The following is a 19943-nucleotide window of genomic DNA, read 5'->3' on the forward strand; positions in this document are numbered from 1 at the left end:
GATTCTTGGCAAAACTGAGAGATATTGATTATGAGACAAGACAGGAGACACCCAAACATAATGAGGGAAACAGAATTGAGAACATTTGATGCAGCTGGGCTATAGGCTACTGGTTTGGAGAAGCTTGAGGGAAAGAAACGGAACAGCGTGACACCCACACAGACCTCTCTAGAACATAAGGGAATGGAAGATGATGGAAGGATTGAAGCATCTTACTTGTATAAAATATTCTAAAACCAAAAATTACTGCCCAGTATTTACATACTTCTCCAGAGCTAATACAATGTCATGGGCAATATATCATTTAATTTAAGCCTAAAAGCCACGGTGAAGCTTTTATTATTATTCCTTTCGCACAGATGAACCCCGGACCGCCGAGTGGCTTGCCCCCGGCCACTGGGCAAGCAAAAGCCACAGTGGGTCCTCCACTCCAAGTTTAGGGCTTTCTCACTAACCCAAACTGTAACACTTCGTTAAAAATACTTTTTTTTTTTTTTGGTATTAAATGGCAGGCACAGGTTTTGGAAAGGTGGGTAAGCAAAGAGTTGATTAACTTTGGCTAAAAATCCAGAATTGCTGTTTATTAAGTCTTCTGAAATTCTTCTTAGAAGTTTAAAAGCATTTTCAAGAGAAGTCAACATATAAACAGAATCTGGCAATACTAGAGAAAAAAAACCCAACACTGAATCTGCTGCAGTGCTGACAGTGATCTCTAGGGGTCAGTGTTAACAAACCAGAGCCGTGACTTTCTCCGTGGGCGCAAAACCAGTTCTTAGCCCGTCCATCGCGCCTCTCTACGCATCAGTCTTTCTGTGCTTCCCAAGAACTAAGATAAACGATGGTCATAAGAATGACCCTGTCGGGACTATATGAGTTTGAAGTACAATCTGAATGATTTTGAAAAAAATGCCTACATTATTTTCAGGACAATTTTGTGTGTTTAACACGTGTGGTCAGTATTGCTTTAAAGCTAGGTGCATTCGGTTGAATTTTAGTTTCTTAAACACTAGTTTTCCCCATTTTGTGCCTCTGTTAATTGTTTAGTTGGAAAAATTTTAGGTCACCTGTGGGGAAAACGGAGAAAATAGGTTTTGTTTTTTTCCCCCACTTTAGATGCAGTGAGGTTTTGCTTCTGCTCTAGCTGGGGTTCCTTAGAGACATGGCCTGTCCGGGGTGATAAACCAGACGAACTCTCAAGGCCTCCGGCCAAGAGAAGTGCATCTGGCATTCGCTGAGGGCCTGTTCCTACGGGAAGAAAGCAAAAAAACCTCCCTTCACTTGCCCGATAGCCTTGCAGGTGTCCTCGGATACTTTTCAGAGGTACGGGGTCCCAGTGCACCTCGGCTAAGGTACTGTTCACCACATTCACGCGCACGTTTCCAGGCGCCATCATTGGGACTAGGGAAAAACAGGAAAGGGGGCAGAGGCAGAAGTATCAACGTTATTTTGAATTTCACGCAAAAATGCCACTCACAATTCTGGCTTGAAGTATGACCCAGCTTTGTTCTATGGATTATCAAGGATTGAGAGATTTTTTTGGTATCTGTTTGTCTGACTTGGTGAGAATAATGTACCTTTTTAAAAAGTAATGACACGTGACATTCTGAACCTGTTTGTTACATACGTAGCAGGCTTTTTGCATTCAGGAATGTTGAGCAAAATAACTGCTGCCCCTCCCAATCCAAGCACCCCCTGGAAATGGCCTCGGCTTGCACCTTTGCTAAGTCTGTTTTGGGGTATAAACAAAAGTATCAGTGACATAGCGTCAAACACTTACGGTCTTCTCCAGAATGCCCCATGACCACGGCTGGCTCTGGAGCAAATCCCACGTCATTCAGGGCCTGCACTTTGATCAGGTATGGAACGAAGGTTGGCGTGCCCGAGACAATATACTTGGATACATTTGCCACCACCACGGACGTCCATTCGTCGTCGCCATCTTTCTGGCGCCAGCTCACTTTGTACTGAAGGCCCAGCCCGTTAGATTCGAAACCGTTCAAGGGCTAGAAGAAAAGCCAAATAATCAGAGCTTCTAAAACAGATCAGACTGAGCAAACTTCCCCTGGAATACCAAATTCAATTCCCGGACTTTAGGAAAATGAGCACTGAAATGCTAAAATGCGAGCTATTCACAATGTCCTCCAGGGACCTTTTATTTATTTATTTTTTTTTTCATTCGTGATGAGATTCAAAGCTTGTTTGAGATCAACATTTCGAAATTGTTAATTTCTATCTTAAAGTTGTAAATACCACATAAGCCTCTCAAACTCTGGCTCCAGTCAAGGGGGGGGGGGGTTACTCAGAGCGTTTCAGTTACATAGTTTCCTTTATATATTCCTGTTTGTGCCACAGGACATCATTGTCTATTTTACTTAGAGCCAGAAGCCTGTGAACTGCTTCTTTATTAAAAAAAAAAAGTTGGCTCGTCGGGGCGCCTGGCTGGCTGTCGGAGGAACATGCGACTCTTGATCTCGGGGTTGTGGGTTCGAGCTCCACAGTGGGTGTAGCGATTACTTAAAAATAAAATCTTAAAAAAACATTGTCTTGTCAGTCTATCCTGGTTTACACGTATGTATGTATGTATATAAATATGCATGAGTATGTATGCATATAAGTGTGCCTGCATAGGTCTATTAAAATAAGTTTTAAAATCACACAAGTGAATATATGTTAATTTTCCAAGTCCAGAAAATACAGATAAATCAGAAAGAGAGAGAGAGAGAGAGAGAGAGAGAGAAAAGCAGAGGCAGAAGAAGTTGACTACTAGGAATTACTTGGTGCACGTCTTCTAGACGGCTCTCTATGATGATGATAATACCAGCTAGCATTTATTGAGCATATATACGTGCTAGGCATGTTCTAGGGGCCTTATACGTATTGACTCCTTTACTTGTGTGACGTTGGTTCTATGACTAGTCCCATCATACAAATACATAATGGTGACGTTAAGCAACCACTCACACAGTAAGTGGCAAAGCTGGGATTTGTACCCATTCATCTGGGCTCCAAGGATCAAGCTTTTTTTTTTTTTTTTTTAAAGATTTTATTTATTCGACAGAGATAGAGACAGCCAGAGAGAGAGGGAACACAAGCAGGGGGAGTGGGAGAGGAAGAAGCAGGCTCCAGCGGAGGAGCCTGATGTGGGGCTCGATCCCATAACGCTGGGATCACGCCCTGAGCCAAAGGCAGACGCTCAACCGCTGTGCCACCCAGGCGCCCCCCCAAGGATCAAACTTTTAACTGCTACACAATAATGTCATTTAAAGCAAGAGATGTAGGGGCGCCTGGGTGGTGCAGTCATTAAGCGTCTGCCTTCAGCTCAGGGCGTGATCCTGGCGTTATGGGATCGAGCCCCACATCAGGCTCCTCCGCTATGAGCCTGCTTCTTCCTCTCCCACTCCCCCTGCTTGTGTTCCCTCTCTCACTGGCTGTCTCTCTCTCTGTCAAATAAATAAATAAAATCTTTAAAAAAAAAAAAAAGAAAGAAAGAGATGTAATATATATTTTTCCCCAAAATGGATGAAATGGGATTTTAATACCATTGTTTGTTTGGAGAGAGAGAAAGAGAGAGAGAGAGGGAGCACTCAAGCAGGGGTGGGGGTAAGGGGCAGAGGGAGAGAGAGAATCTCAAGCAGATCCTGACATGGGGCTCGATCTCACGACCCTGAAACCACGACCTGAGCCGAAATCAAGAGTCGGATGCTTAACCGACCGAGCCACCCAGGCGCCCCACCACAGACGTTGTTTAAACACAACTTTTTTTTTGTTTCTCACTCTAAGATACACTGGGGAAAGTGGAAGGCTTCATGCCGAGCTCACCTTCCAGGTAATCACCAAATTATCAGGCTCTGATCCCAGTCCTTCCACAGCCGTGGGATTTGTGTCAGGTTCTGGAAGGTAAGCAGCCACAGGTGTGTAAGTTTTGGTCTTTTTTTTTTTTTAAACAGTGGAAAACTTTTCTATTTCATTTCCCGTCACAGAAGCCCCACTTTACCTGCAGCTTTGGTCAAATACTGTTCGGATGCCTCGCTGGGCAAGCTCCGCCCCAGGCTGTTCACGGCCATGACCCTGAAGGAGTAGTTCACGTAAGGTGACAGCTTCAGCTGGGCTGTGGTCTGCATTCCAGAAACCTCGGTTTGGTGGTGCCACAGCCCTGCCTCGTGCATTGCATCTTCATATTCAATGATGAATTCTGGCCACGACACACACACACACACACACACACACACAGAACCCAAGACAGTGAGGTCAGCCACCGAGGGTAGGATCGAGGACAAGGAACAGAACAAGCTAACAAGAGTAGCCGAACATGAATTATTTCACTTTCAAGAAAAAATCTGGGAGAATATTTTGATTTAAGAGTTCTATCATTATCCTCAATACTTAAGCATACCCAATAATATTTAGTATTCTTTCTTTCGTACCTGAGTTGAGTTACTTAAAACTGTATAGAAGTGGTCTCCATATCCTTAGGAAAGATTCAATATATGAAAAGATGGTCAGGTTTTCTTTTTTTCATAACAGGAGAAATTAAAATAAATATAGTGAGATACCACTTTCCGCTACACAGACTGGCAGCAATCAAAAGTTTAACATCCTTTGTTGAGGATTACACAGGCAAACAAGCATTCTCCTACTTTCTGGGAAGTGTAAATTGGCATAACTTCTATAGAGGACATAGAACATCTCACAATATTCAACTCAGATCTCCTTTGATTGAGAAACGAAACTCCTACCAATTTATTTTGAATAAATGTGCTCATACATAGGCTCAGAGGCACATGAAAAAGAGCCCATATCACAGCATTGTTTGCCGCTGAAACAAGCTAACTGCAAACAACCTAAATGTTCATCATCAGGACACTGATCAAATAAGTTACGGTGTATCCACAAAGGGGAATATTCTGCAGCTGTAAGAACTGAAGGGGGCTACTCCATATGCCACCGAAACGGAATGATTCCTGAGCTGCACTGTTCAGTGTAACCAGGTAGGGTATAGAACAGTGCGGAACACTTGAGTGAGAGCACAAAGATGGACTGTAATGTGCACAGATACCTATATGTGTGAATATGCACGTATTACCTCCCAGAGTATACACGCCGACAACAACGGCGGGAGTCAGAGGTAGGAGGAAGACTTACTGTTCAGTGCATGCCCTTTTGCATCTACTAAAATTTTGTGGCACGTACATGTTTTACCCTGGTTAAAAAAACAGATATTTAGATACTTATCGATTGCCTGTAACGTGCCTCGTATCATGAATGACAGATACAAAGATGTAGTAGCAATGCTCTGTGCTGCAGTGCTCCGAAGCTAAGTGGCTCCAGTTCACCTTTCAATCTCCACTCACTGGCTGGTGATCTCCAATCTCAGAAACTGGTGACTTGTGCGTTTGTATTGGCAGCCCCTGCCTCCGCTTGAACTGCACGCGTGGACAGTTCATTGACTCAGTAACTGCACCTGCTTCTCTCTGACGGCGTGACACACTGCTTACGGCCAGGAGGGATCCCGATCAGGGATCATGCCGCACTTGCTTTTTACCTTTGCACACACGGCAGCACCACAATACGGAACCGCAATATCGTGCGGGAACCGGAAACTGCTCCGAGGTCGTATTTCATGTGGTGTCTGACAGATGTGACAGTGTTTTTTAAACATCAAAATTTAAAAGTCAAAAACTTAAAACATATCCCGAGGCACCCTGGTGAGTCTGCTGAGGTTCCATAGGGAACAGTTCACAGACTTCACAGAGAACTGTGGTCCTGCCTGGTCTCCCTGCTTCCCCTCTTGTTCTTCTATAGACCATTCCCCCCCCCCCCGCTTTTTTGAAGGATTTATTTATTTATTTGAGAGAGAGAGAGAGAGAGATTGCACATGAGCACGAGGGGCAGAGGGAGAGAGAATCTCAAGCAGACGCTGCGGTCAGCGTGGAGCCCAACACAGGGCTTGATCTCACGACCCTGAGATCATGACCGGAGCCGAAACCAAGAGTCTGACGCTTAACCTACTGCACCACCCAGGTGCCCCTAGACCGTTTTCAATCAAATAGCCAGAGTGATCCATTAATCACTCCTCTACTCAAATCCCTTCAACGACTTCCAACCTTACAGCGGCCTACAAGGCCTGCCCAGTTCACACTCCACCCCTTCGTTGCTGCAGGAGCTCAGGAAGAGTGTGGCCTCATGTGCACACACAGCAGAGCCCTGGGGAAGGTGCAGCAGGAGGAGCCTGCTGCCAACACTCCTTGTGGCGGGTTCTCCTCTGAAGGGAGAGCTGAGTAGAGCGTGTGTGCGTTCTCTCTCTCTCTATGAAAATACCATTGCATTTTACATATGTATATACATATACAGTGATATTATATGCAACAGCAGAGTATATTATTATTAATTTTATTTGTGTCCTCAGCCAAAATATAAGCTCCATATGGGCAGAGATTTTTGACTGTTTTGGTTTAGAACAATGCCTGGTACATAATAGGCACTCCATAAATATCTGGTGAATGAATGAGTGAATGAATGAAAGAGTAGAAATGCTTTGGCATCTAATGGTATCATTTAAATATAGGTACAAAGAGTCTCCACGCATCCTAGCCAGCTAAATCGGGTATTGTATTGAATTTAACTGGGACATTCAGCATGAATGAGTGAGGGTTCTGATGAAGGACTGAAAACTCAGCTGAGAAAAGAACACCTCTAACTAACACAAGATGGAGAGAAGGTTTTTGTTGAATTTCATTGGATATATTCTGCCTTTCCAGCAGGTGCAATACATCAACACACATCACTTCAGGGTCATCTGAGGCACTCGTCAGAAAAGAATTTAGCTTTCCTGTGGCATATGCCTGAAGCTCATAATATATTATAGGCTTGCGATACCCTCTCAAGTTATTTTTCAGTTTTCAAATTTCCAAGCACTTCTAGAGTCTAATTTTATGAAGCTCTTCCAGTATCCTTACGGTGGGGCCCCTCCCCTGACTTTGCTCCCTAGGCTAGTGTCCTGATGGCAAGGGGCCGACACTGGAATGTGCCTCTTTTTGCAGGGGCTGATGGGAGGAAAGAGGCCCACACTGGAAGTTAATGGACCTGCTGTCCACCCCCAGCTCTGTGACCAACTGTGGGTCTGCAAAATCACTTTACTCACCAACTCTCAGTTTCCTAACATACACACTGGCAGAAGAGTGCCTGGTCCTCCTGTCCTTTTCTCCTGCATTAATGGGCAAAATGAATAGCTTACAATGCGTCATCCTACTACGGTGAGGATTTAAGGGGATTCCGATGGATCACATACACAAAATGAAAGTGTATTTGCTTAGTTAACATCTTTGGTATCTAAGTGGCATCCTATCCCAGAGGCTGTAACCAGGAATAACTCAGGCTCCGGAGAGAGGAGAGTGATAGATCAACGTTTTTGTTCTATTAGTAATGCAGCAGAGAATGCCAGCAAATATCTCTGTAAGTTATTTCAATTGCATGTGATAAAGTGCTACAGAAATGGTCGTGAAATTTATCAGTGACAAAGACAAGGCTACGACATACTTGTAATTGGGCTGTTGTTGTCATTGCCTGGCGTCCACGACAGCTGAACACTTTTGTCGAGTTGATCCGTCAATTCTAAATCAAAGGGAGGATTTGGGACATCTGTAGACCAAACACACACACCACCGTTAACCATCCATCCTTATGAGGTTCTCCTTTACTTGTGATACTATTGACGGGGGTGGGGTGGGGGAGCATCTTAAAGACACAGCACACTTAACGGTCAATGAGCATGCATGTGAAATGAAATGGGAGCCACTGAGGTTGCTGGGAACACACAAGCACACCCAAGACAACCCATCAATTAGTTTGGCTTACTCCTTTTTCAAATGAAACCAAATCACTTGTGACCAAAACCAGTGAGGTGGGCATACTTGGTTCACCAGCACTCTCAGATTGTCTATTTTCTCATGTCTATTTTCTCATAGACATGAAGGAGCACAGACAGAAAAAATAATATTGAAGCTTAATTTCTAATAAATGAGAGATAGAGAATATCAAAAGCTGAAAGACCAATACAGGCAAATATAATGTACTGCTTAAGAAGACTTCAAAGTTCTTTCTGGAATGTGTGAAATTATAGATTTTGGAGCTCCTGGGGAATATTTATATTTTTAGGAGAATTCAAAGATTGATGCTATGTAAGTAGCCCTCAGCATGCATACCTCATGCAGATGTTCAGTACGATAGTTGGGTGGGTACATGGGGACACGGGGTGTGTATTCTCATGGGACACGAGGGTACAGACACTGGTTGGGACGAAGATGTCCCGGAAGCACGTCTCCCTCTTCTGATGGTACATCTGAGATCCAGAGAGGTAACGTTTCCCTCTGGGCTTTTTCCTGACCTTGCTCTTGGGAGTGATTGTGGCTCTTGGGGAACCAGAGGCCTATAAAAATATGGGCACTACTTTCCTATCAGTAAAGACACAGTAAATGTTTACCAAGGGCAGCTCTCCAATAGCCTAACTAATGATACTGTGTAAAATCCAGCTGCGTTTATGCCATAAAGTTAATTTTTCTATTTACAGATTGAATAAAGATGAGGATTCTTTAATCAAAAAGAGTTCTGGAAATAATTTCTGATTTATTTTCCAGAAAAGTTACACCACCTGGAAGTGTCCTTCTTTTGGTCCTTCTTAATGATTTATGCTTTTTAATGCAATGAGTTGTTTTTGTCTAATACAAAGGTCAACTGTTCTAAACAGCCATTGTTTTTCTATGTAAATGTCTGGAAAATTGAATCCCCAAACGTTTATGTTTCCAAAACAACTTTTAATCAACTGAAATAAAAACCTAATTTGGGGAATGATCTTTGAAATAGGTGGTTTTTTTTTCCCCCATTCTGGAAACTGTGGAGGGCAGCTTTTGGAAAAGCACAACGCTGTTTTACCAAAGAGGGACTTTTATCAAATGAAATGACTTTATAATAACACATGCAATATTTAGCAACGAGTGGCACTACACTCAGTGAAACATTCCAGAGCTATAATGAAGAAATGATTTATGGCAGTGAAGGAGCAACAGAACAGAATGCTGGACAGAGCCCTTGCCCTTAAAGCAACACAATCAGTGATGTGGTAGAGAAAAGAGAGGACTTATTATTATTATTATTTTTTGCACATGTGAACTTCTTTGACGGAAAACAGAGAAAGAAGACTCATATTAGTTTACCGTAAATAGGAGCTGGAGTTGGAGTAGGAGCTAGAAAGGACATTAATATAAAGGATTTTAATCAAAATTAGTCATGGAAAGATACAAGATAGCACAAGAAGACGAACACTGACCATGATTAAGGTTCTAAAACCAAGCTGTACGCTTAGCTGTGGACACGGCATTGATAAACATGCAGTAAAAACGGGGGGGGGGATATCCTCAATCTTAAATCAAAGTACATTATTTCTCCCGATTTTCTTATAAAAATATCACTAATACGCACAACCATCATGTTATTCCAGCGCTGTTATAATAGTATCTTTATACCGAAATTACTGCCTCAAAGGCACCTCTCAAAGAGGAAAATATAGGTATTTAACTCCCCAACAAAACTGTGAAATTATACCAAGCAAACATATACTCTGGGCGGTTTTCCTTCCAACCTAACACAGGGCAGCCAGGGGTGCTGGGTGCGTTCTAGTTCTTACCAACAACGCTCAGCACAGCACTGGCAGAAACGTTGTCCAGAGTTGTGTTGGCCACACACATGTAGGTCCCACCATCGTCGTCCCTTACATCAGCCACCACCAAATGGTCCTTGTCCACAGTGAACCTGCGAAGAAAACAGGTTCAGAGCAGCTGAAACGGACACCCGACCACACAGGATGGAGGCCTGCTTTACTGGCATGAAAGAAATTCTGAATTTGAAACAAAGAGAGAAAGAGGACAAACATTTGCAGCTCGTTAGAGCAGAAACCCCAAAAATATGTCTCACTTTGATCATGATGAAAGCTGGAAGACAATTAGAATGGACTAGAAGCTTGGGTGAGAAGAGATGTCAAGTCATCTGGCTCAGTGGCTTTCAAGCTCGCCTCTGGAGATTTAGATGCTTCCCTAAAGACCAGGGGGGCACCCAGAGGTGAGGTGGGGACAGCTGCCGTCACCCTTACTAGCAGGCTGTCCTGTGGTTTCTGCTGCTAAGAAACATTTGAACACCACTCATCCAGCTCCATTTCTAACAAAGCATGTATTTTAAAATTTTGTGCCATTTTTGCCGCATGTATAAACTCTCATGGGAGTAAGTAAATGCAAAGAATAGTATCGACTTTGTCACAAGAGACAGGATGACTTAGATCAGCAAGGGCCCCGGAGAGCTCTCTCGAGCTTACTAGCTGGCAAGAGAAATTACTCAGTAGGTCAAAAATCCATGTAAATAGGATTTGTGCATGATTTTAATGGGGATGCGTTAATCATTCACTGTCTTTGCAGGGAATTTCCAAGTTAAAGCTTTAGCCACCTTCCCTCGATGGTCATTTCTTCCTATTTCCTTCTCATCTTTACGGACTCAGATTCCACAAATCAAACTGGTCAGCTGGGGGGCGCCTGGGTGGCTCCGTCGGTGAAGCGTCTGCCTTCAGCTCAGGTCAGGATCTCAGGGTCCTGGGATGGAGCCCCACACCCCACATCCGACTCCCTGCTCAGTGGGGAGCCTACTTCTCCCTCTCCTCCTGCTCCCTGATTATTCTCTCTCACGCTTGCTCTCAAATAAATAAATAAAATCTTAAAAAAAAACCCAAAACCTGGCCAGCTGGAAGCACAGAATTAGATGGAAATCCTGGGTATTGAGGAAAGGCCACATAAGTGTTTTTTCGTTTTGTTTTTGTTTTTTTGGGGGGAGGGGTCAGTGAAGCAACACACACTGCTTCGGCACACTTAGAAGCAAACCACAGGGAACATTTCCACCAGCACACGGCATTTCTTCCACTAGGGGGCGATGTTTGTAGCCTCCGTGACAGCTAAGATTCACTGGGTCAGCTCGGTACCTGTTCCTTCAAAGGGAGGAAAACGGGTGTGACTTTTCTTCCATTCCAAGCTCAAGGACCACGACATGTTTAGGCTCTTTTAAATACTTTACCTGGTTTTTTCTCCCCCCTTCTCTTTCTACTGGCTTTAGGTGAAATCAAAAGAAAACTCCCTATCCAAATGAAAACTGGCGTCCTTCAAAATACCGACAAGGACTTAAGCGCACTCTGCTGATTAAAGCGATCACATTTCTGCTTATTTGTAGATGAAAACATCTGTCGAGACTTCACTGTACAAGGTAGAAAACAATGGAAGTCATCCAAGGCCTAAAGGTTTTTCCCACCCTGAATTACACAGGAGACCAGCACACAAAGACAAACATTCTCAGGGTCTGATTTCAATAACTTGATCCCTTTTTAGGTCCGCACATTTTGCAGGAGGTAGAAAATGCACTTTTTTTTTTTTTTTTTGGAGAGACCAGATCTCAGAAACTTTAAAAACACCACTGGTAAGTCACTCTACAATAAACTTTTAGTTCAGAGCGTCACAAAGAGGCAGGGAAGAGAAAGGAAAGAAATGGTCTTCAAATACCTTCCGTCATTGGGCAGCTCACCGTTGTCCTTCAGCCACGTGATGGTGGGGATTAAGGTGTGATCATGGTTCACTTTGCATTCGAAGGACACTGTGCCCCCTCGTTGCACGACTGCATATTCGGGCTGTTTGATGATCCTTGTTGCATCTGAAATTTAGCTATTGTTATCCATCGCCAAAGCTGAAGAATTTGCACAAAGTCACGTAAGACCTGAACAAACTTCGTCACCTCCACCTTACCTTTGATTTCTAAGTGAACTTCATTCTTTGCCATTCCTAATTTATTCCTTGCAACACATGTGTAAGTTCCCGTGCTGTCCTTTTGGGCCACAGGAATTTCCAAAGAGCCATTTTTGTGGAAAACATAACTATCTTCACGAAGGGCATTACCTTTAGCTCCCTTGAACCTTCATTCCAGAAATGAATGGGAAGAAAAAAAATCATAATTTGAAGTCAGACATACAATGCCGCGTCCGAGGTCAACACATGATGGTCTGTGTCATAGTAGCAAGTTCAGAGATGGTTGGAATCTGCACAAGACGTTTGGGACGGCATGGCTGTAAGTCAGTGGGGTCCGTGGAAGGCAGGATATAAAACTGGAAAACTTCACGAGAAGTGGTGCTTGAAGCATCAGGGTGACAATATGAAATACTTCAATTGTAATTTTCTGTATCAGATTCATATTTAATACACATGTTATTACCCATTCTATCTCCACATGGGTGATAAAACAGGCAAAATGACGACAGATCTTTCTGACCTGTTCTTCCTCCTGGAACATATTCGTAAGTCTATCTGCAAGCTACAAGTCGAAAGCCAACTCGATAAGAAGATATTTGATTTGAATTCTGAACAGATTTTTGATTTGTATGAACAGAAAAATATTCAGGGAAGAAAAACAATAAAGCATGTATGTAAAGTAAGTGTCCGTTCAGCTTCCTGGTTCCTGTCAGACAGAAGGGGGGATGGATAAAGCCGGCGAGGCAACATCACCCTAAGCTAAATGGGAACCTCGCGACCTCACTAGGACGCCATCTGCCCAAGCACCGTGCTTCTCCTCTCTGCGGCTAAGGTGGAGACCTGGGGAGACTGTCCTTAATCCTACACCTGGCTTTGCTCTCACATCGGCCGGGGGAGCCTGGCTCTGTGTCTGGTCCCTGATGGGCGATCAGTAACTGAATGTTCTAATCTTCTCTCACTCCTTCCTTCGGAGCTGCTGCCCATCCTCGCCTTGCGCCTCCCAGCTCAGGCTAAAGCAAGCAAGCACTGCGATCCCGAGTGGCACGTGACCGGGGATGGTTTGATGTAGGAGTGAAAAGACACGAGCGAGCCTGGCTGGGTCCAAGTCGGGAAGCTCGGGTGGAAGAGGCCCCAACAATGAACGTGGGGGAGCAAAATCTGGTTTTGAGCTTACAGAACCTCTCCCCAACCCCAAAGGATTCTTTCTTATCAAGGAAAGGCCCCCCCGCCAGTCCCCAGGCACCATTCCTTGTGAAGTCCCCGGTGATGCCCGTGGCATGGCAACATATTACCATACCTTAAACTTTCAACACATATACTTCCATACATCTCTGTGCCTGACAGAGCGTGCTGCTGAACAGTTTAAATGTGGAAGTATTTAGCACCGAGCAAGGACCTCTTTATGAATGAATTTAATAATTTTAGTATGATGGAGTTTGCATTGTCTTCTGAATAAATAGAAACCCAACGCACAGAGAAATTTGAAGGCTTTAGCAAATGTAAATATTAAAGACAAACAGAGTCATTACTCACCACTCAATGGTCGGCAGGGGAGACCCAAAGAAGGCACAGTCCAGCAAAGCAGGCCTGTCTGCAATGACCTGATAGAGTGTATTTGCAGCTGTAAGGATTCGTGGTGGCTCAGCTAACAAAAACAGTTTAAAAAGGTAACGTAAATATTAAAATAAAACGAACATTTCGGCCCACCGTGTATTCTACTGCATGTGAAGGCCGTTCAAGGTTACAGTAAGGCTTAACCACTATGTCTCTCCCCTCATGGTCTCTATCAGGTACGACACCACCGGCCCCTCAAGGTGTAGAAATACAGGTTTTCTCCTTCTGCCTCACACCCCACCTCTCATCTTGCTCGGCACGGTATCTTAATGATTTATTTATCTCTATGTCCTACAACCCTGTGAGACCCTTGCCAGCAGGGAATGGGACTTTTATTGTTTTCTTCCCAGAAACTAGGTCAGTATCTGGCACAAAAATAATGGCCGAGTACATCTTTGCTAAGTGACTGGCCCATCCTAACCCCGGGGTTATGGGGCGGGGGGGGGGGGGGTGAGGGGGTGAGGGGGTAGGAGTGGTAACAAGACAAGCACACAGCTGGCAGGAAAGCACAGAGTGCGGACGACCGAAACACAGAACCAGAAATCAAAACTGCTTCCTAAACACCCACCAACACTCTGCGTGTCAGGCACTGGCCTCCATTTTGAGCATGAAGGCGACATGCCAAGGACTGGTTGCCTTCTGACTTTAATTTCATTTGAAAGGGATCCTCCTACACTTAAAGAGTTGAAATAGAATTCCCTGGCACCATGAAAACAAGTCTCACACACAATTGTAATAAATCTGATGTATCGTGGTTGTGTCCAGTACGAGAAACGGTATGTTCACACACACCAACCATTTCACACAGAGGACCCGAAGAAACATTTCTACAAAGGAGACACACAGGCGGCCAGCAGACACATGAAACGATGCCCGACAGCACTCATCATCAGGGAAATGCAAATCAAAACCACCATGAGATACCACCTCCCGCCTGTCAGAATGGCTAAAATCAAGAAGACAAGAAACTACAGGTCTGGGGGAGGATGGAGAGAAAAAGGAACCCTCGTGTCCTGTGGGTGGGAATGCAAACTGGTGCAGCCACTGTGGAAAACAGTAGAGAGGTTCCTCAAAAACTTAAAAATAGAAATATCATATGACCCAATAATTCCACTACTGGGTATTTACCCTGGGAAACACAAACACTAACTCAAAAAGACACACACCCCCCTGGGTTTATGGCAGCACTGTTTACGACAGCCAAGACATGCAAGCAACCTAGGTGTCCATCGACAGAATAAGGAAAATGCAGTGTGTGTGTGTGTGTGTGTGTGTGTGTGATATGACACAGCTATAAAGAGGATGAGACTGTGCCACTTCAGGCAACATGGATGAAGTAGACAGTATTACGATAAGTGAAATTAGTCAGACCGAGAACGACAAAATCTAAACGATTCCACTCATATCCTATAGATGGAACCTAAAAAAAAAAAAAAAGAATAAACAAACAAAAAGCAGGGTCGGAACTATAAATAAGGATGGTTGCCAGAGGGGAGGGAGGTCGGGAGTTGGGCAAAACGGGTGGAGGGGGGCAGGAAAGACATGGAACGGCTAAGTCCCGGGAATAAAAGCAGAGCATAGGCAATGCCGGCAATGACACTGTAATCGTGCTGTATCAGGACAGACGGCAGTTACGCTTGCCGAGAAAATAAGCATCACGGAGACACTTGTCAGATCACCGAGTCGTACACCTGAAACTCGTGTAACATTGTGTGTCAACCACACTCAAAAAACCCAAAACAAAACACCGAACATCTCAGAAGACGTTTGAGTCTACCATAGTGTTCTGAATGGATTATTAAGAATTAATAAATGCACAGCTGAGAAGGATGAAGTCCAAACATCATGACGAATGACTTCTGTTTTTAAAATCAGAATCACAAGACTGTGGTTGAACTTACCAGTTTCTAGGGATGGAATGGCAGTAACGTTCGGTTACTAATAGCAGATGAATGCTATTTTCCTTTTGAGGGTTTGACACGTAGCCTAACCATATGTGGAGGGAGCAGCCTATTTGATTATATCTACAATGAACAATTTGCCACAGTAAAAACTGCATCGCAAAGGAACACAAAGGCCAGAGCACCAAGCCCTTTAGGGCAAGGTCTGTATCTTACCCACCTTCCTCTATCCCAGGCAGCTCCAAGTCCTCTGTGCCTCGCACACAGAGGATGCTCGCGACATTTTTGCTGAGAACAACAGCAGTCGTTAACTGAACTTGCCATGTCTTTAATAAAGGGAGCGCTTACCTAGCACATTCACAAATGCGTTTGCCAGTAAATATCCATATTCGTTAGAGGCGTTGCACTGATAAACCACGCTTGATCTTTCCTGAACGTTCGAAAAAATGATGGTATCGCCATCTATTTTTCTGCTGGGGTCATCAGGAGCAACTGATGTAAAAAAGAAAGCATCTATTCATTCCTCTGCTTAGAAGATGGTGAGGTCTACATTCTAGTAAATAGAACAGAAACACATGCTGATTGAGGTATATGCAGTAAGGAGGAGGAGACTGAGAACCCAGGCAGAAATCATAATGTTCCCTCCTCTGACATTGGTTATCACTTCTCAGCACACTATGCTCGATAGTCATTCAGTCCCAAGTGAATTGAGTCTGTCACACTGAATATTATTTTGAGAGATCCGGGGGGAGAAGCACAAGGTAGGTGGAAGCAGGAATACACATTCGGGACAGCACCGCCTTGTTCGCAAAGAAACGCCGGTTGTTCACGAGGAAGTGAGTTAATTATCGAGAGCAGACGGCACACGCTAGTCAAAAATAGAGAAACCCTCTCGCTCAACCAAACCTGTGTCCTTAACGAGCCTCTTGTTGAAATAAACAGATAAGTACGTAAAGACATATATGGGGCCAAGCATCCAATGTGAAAATATTTATTTTCTTGTATCAGGAATTCCTGAGGCTGAGGCAGAACCAAATCATGTGAAATTATGTGTTTTTCAGCTCAATCTCTCAAGTACATAAAAAAAAAAAATGTCAGGACCAGGACTCATCCTTACCGAAGTGGAATGGAACAGCGCGAGTAACGTGATATGTAAGAACTTAGTAAGTGCCGTGTTCCTGGAGATAAATTCCCGTCTGTGCTAAACCTCAGGCTGTGACCCTACATTGCTTTAAAAGCACACTCAAAGGGTGAGAGATATCCGCCTCAGCACGAGGACCAAACTCAGCACCCCGTAACAGTACCCTTTCCCTGACATCTCCTCTTGCAACTCGACCCACTGAAGAATGCTTTGCTTCCGTTCCAAACACCGCACTTTTCTCTTTTGACAGGAAAGGGAGGCACATCGAAGACATGGCTATCACTGCATTTAGATGCCTTCATCCCTTGCAAGTCTCAATTATTTGGTTCATCGGCGGTTTTAACTCACTTTAATACAAGTAAACCAAACTACAGTCACTCAGCCTTGTTTCAGTACAAGGATCCAGAGCCGCGTGCCCACTCATGCTATGTTCGCGCTCTTCGGCTGCTGTAACAAGTAACCACATAAATTTACCACCTGACAGTTCTGTATGTGGTTGACACTCGGATCGCAATCAATAGCTACTTTATAACGTCATCTTAGATACTCCGGCTAGTTCGTCTAGTGGTAGGGGTATCCCAGGGTCCTTTGCGTCGGCGGCTTAGCTCTCTGCTCTTTAGGACTCTAAACATTTCAAAATGCCAGAAGATGGATACAAGTTCTGATTCCTTTAATAGGGTGAAGATTTCATCAGTACATGACCACAGAGGACAGAGATGTCACATGGCCTGGGAAGGGAACCACAGCGGCAGCCAACAGCCAGGTACCCCGAGAGTGCAGTATACCCGGGGGCCACCCACATTCCTTGTCCCAGACCCCAAGTCTAGGATCCCTGGGGCCTTTCTGACTCACCTGCCTGCAGTGATGTCCATCCAAGCAAGGCTGATGGAACAGAGCAGGGCTTCTAGAATCTCTTTCTCTGTCAGTTATTCTCAGCAGTTTGGGGCTGCTTTGGGGGACTCTTGGTGCCCACAATTCTGGCTGCACCTCCACAGACATGCTAGGCAGTGGAGGGAGGGAGTGCAGTGCCCGGGCAGAGGGCTAGCCTGGATCTCTCTGGATGTGTGAGGACAGCTCCTCACATTCCTTGAGTATGCGGAGCTCTTTAAAGTCGCACCCCCACGTGCGGTTTAATGGGTATAGAGCTCTGGGTTTGCAAGACGAGAAAGTTCTGGAGATCTGTTCAACTCTAAAATGAATATACTTAACACTGCTGAACGATACACTCAAATATGAGTAAGATGGTAAATTTTATGTTATGTTTTTTAGCTACAATAAAAAATACATCACCATGAACTTGGAAGACCAGCTCAACTAATGAGGCCAGTTGGACAATCTTCCCTCAGTGGGGACTCATGAATCACAACATAAACCCTTTTAAGGAGCTTTTATGTAGCCCACCCTTGCATTTTTCCTTGCTATCAACTCTTTTTAATGTTTTTCTTTACCTGAAAGGCATCAGACTCTGTCTTATTGCTACTTAAGGGAGCAGTCTTCAAATATTTATTTTTTAGCAAGGTGTTTAGGAATAAAACAAACCCTTAAATAAGAGTGGTAAATAAGCTAATATCTCTCCATGGAAGTTTACGCTATATTTTCCTTAAGCACTTGAACTAAAGAAACACAAACAAACCCGGGCACCCACAGTGACATATGGAGGCTCAGCTGGGATCGGACAAAGACGAAAATCACTAGTGTAGAGCACTGGAAGCCCTTGGATTCTGTGTGCTGGCTACCGGGTAGGAGTAACTCTCCAGCAACCCAACCCCAGGTATCCAAAGGAATAATGATCACTTCTGAGGATAAGCAACGTTGTTTGCTATAAATGAACAACGGAAAAAGAAATCTGAGCATGGAGTCATCATATACAATTTAAAGCTCCAAAGATAAGGTTCAGAACTGGGGTGATATAGCCGTCCGACAAGACATTCTTTTATTCTAACTGTCCTGACACAGCTGGCCAGATCTAGAAATGCTCCCACATTTAGATAATGAGGATAATAAGGAGTGCCACCTTTCATGTATAGAGCATTATCCATTTAAAAAACATTTTTATACTTATTGCATAATTTTATCTCATAAAGAACTTTGTGCAATGGATTTTTTTTGGGGGGGGTGCAATGGATTAACTAGAAAGTGTGTGCAGTGTGGAGAAGAGAAACCAGAGACTGGAGCACAGTGGTTTATCATGAGATGAACGCTCAGATTTTCTGAGGCAGTCCACTTTATAAACATCTCCTTGAAATCTGAACATTTGGCCATGGTGCGGAACACATCTCTGGGTGCAAAGATGAATTTTCCTTCGTCTACTTATTCCACCCCCATAAGGGGATACCCATGGAGCCCTCAGCTTTGGAGAAAACGCAGAAGGGAGGGCCTTGGTGGAATCTTGGGACTATCCTGGACCATGCCCCCATTCCCCCGCTCAGAGACGCAGCTGTTCCCTGACCCTCACCCTCAGCGGCTGGCCCCCTCGAGGTTTCTGCAGTTTCTTAGGGGAAGGTGTGGTGGCCACACAGCCGGTGATCCCAGCTAACTTCTGGGGTCTCCGTGAGGCCCCCTCGAAGGTTAGGAACCCTTGCCATGCCAACCCCATCCCCCACGTCCTGCGGCAGACTGTGCCGTCCCTCGCCCAGCTTGCCTCTCTGCCGTCCCCCACCGCTCCGTCGCTGCTGGATGCATTTGTGGGGGGCACAGCTCCACGAGCCCGTCTCCCGTGTCTAGAGTGGCCCCCAAACCTCGAAGGCAATTTGGTTTCGGGGTCTCCAGATTCACAGGCTAATTATCAAACAGGATGGAAAGGGGAGAGGCGCAAAGCTCTTCAAACTTCTACCGATTTTTGGACCATTTTCTTCCACATTTACTCCTCGTGCTGGAGCAGGGGAGGTCAACGCGAGGGGAGACAGGAAGGGTTCACTTGGAACTCAGCTAGTCAAGTCTCAGCAGGGTCTGTAGGTAGATCAGCTGCTGGGGGTAGGGGCGGGGAACGGGATGGTCCTGCAGGACCACTGTGCAGAGAGCTACAAGGGTCTCCACCAGCTGCCACAAGCCCATCTCCAGTTAGTGATGAGATTCCAGACACGAACCCATGAACGCGGAGCCTGGCCACCAGACGTGCAGGAAGCCACCATTCACAGACGCTTCACAGCACCTTGGTATAAACATGTGGTGCTTACTGCGGGCCCTGGCCCTGGCTTTGCGGCCACGCTGCATGGGGGTTTCTCTCCTTGCCTGTGGACCAGAGGGACACCGGAAGTCGAGGGAGCCTGGCTCTGTAGGCCCTGTCACATGCTGACCCCACCATTGCTCGGCGGCTTGTTGTCCCTCCAGTGGGCACACTTTTGGGATGGAAGAAATGAACGAATTTGAAACCGGATTTGGGAGATTTTGTTCTAACTTTCTGCTCGGGACCTAATCAGATGATTTGGGGTTACAGCAGAAGGGCCTAACCTGTATTCTAGG

At 44.8% G+C, this 19943-nt stretch overlaps 1 protein-coding gene across 3 annotated transcripts in view; it reads right to left on the reverse strand.

Moving 5' to 3' along the window:
• Positions 1-19943, reverse strand: part of NRCAM (neuronal cell adhesion molecule) — a 278867-nt gene that overhangs the window by 34809 nt on the left and 224115 nt on the right. For all 3 annotated transcript variants that reach the window (XM_087861196.1, XM_087861194.1, XM_045793477.2), the window contains 10 exons: positions 15689-15832; positions 13359-13470; positions 11826-11992; positions 11586-11733; positions 9680-9804; positions 7537-7638; positions 3995-4192; positions 3820-3890; positions 1778-2003; positions 1283-1398 (listed from right to left, as the gene is read on the reverse strand). In XM_087861196.1, the coding sequence (XP_087717322.1) occupies positions 1283-1398; positions 1778-2003; positions 3820-3890; positions 3995-4192; positions 7537-7638; positions 9680-9804; positions 11586-11733; positions 11826-11992; positions 13359-13470; positions 15689-15832 (1409 nt within the window). The remainder of the gene's footprint in view (positions 1-1282; positions 1399-1777; positions 2004-3819; positions 3891-3994; positions 4193-7536; positions 7639-9679; positions 9805-11585; positions 11734-11825; positions 11993-13358; positions 13471-15688; positions 15833-19943) is intronic.

Source organism: Ursus americanus, chromosome 3 (genome assembly GCF_024610735.1).
Source record: "Ursus americanus isolate L20-20 chromosome 3, mUrsAme1.1.p, whole genome shotgun sequence".
Taxonomy (NCBI): Eukaryota; Metazoa; Chordata; class Mammalia; order Carnivora; family Ursidae; genus Ursus; species Ursus americanus.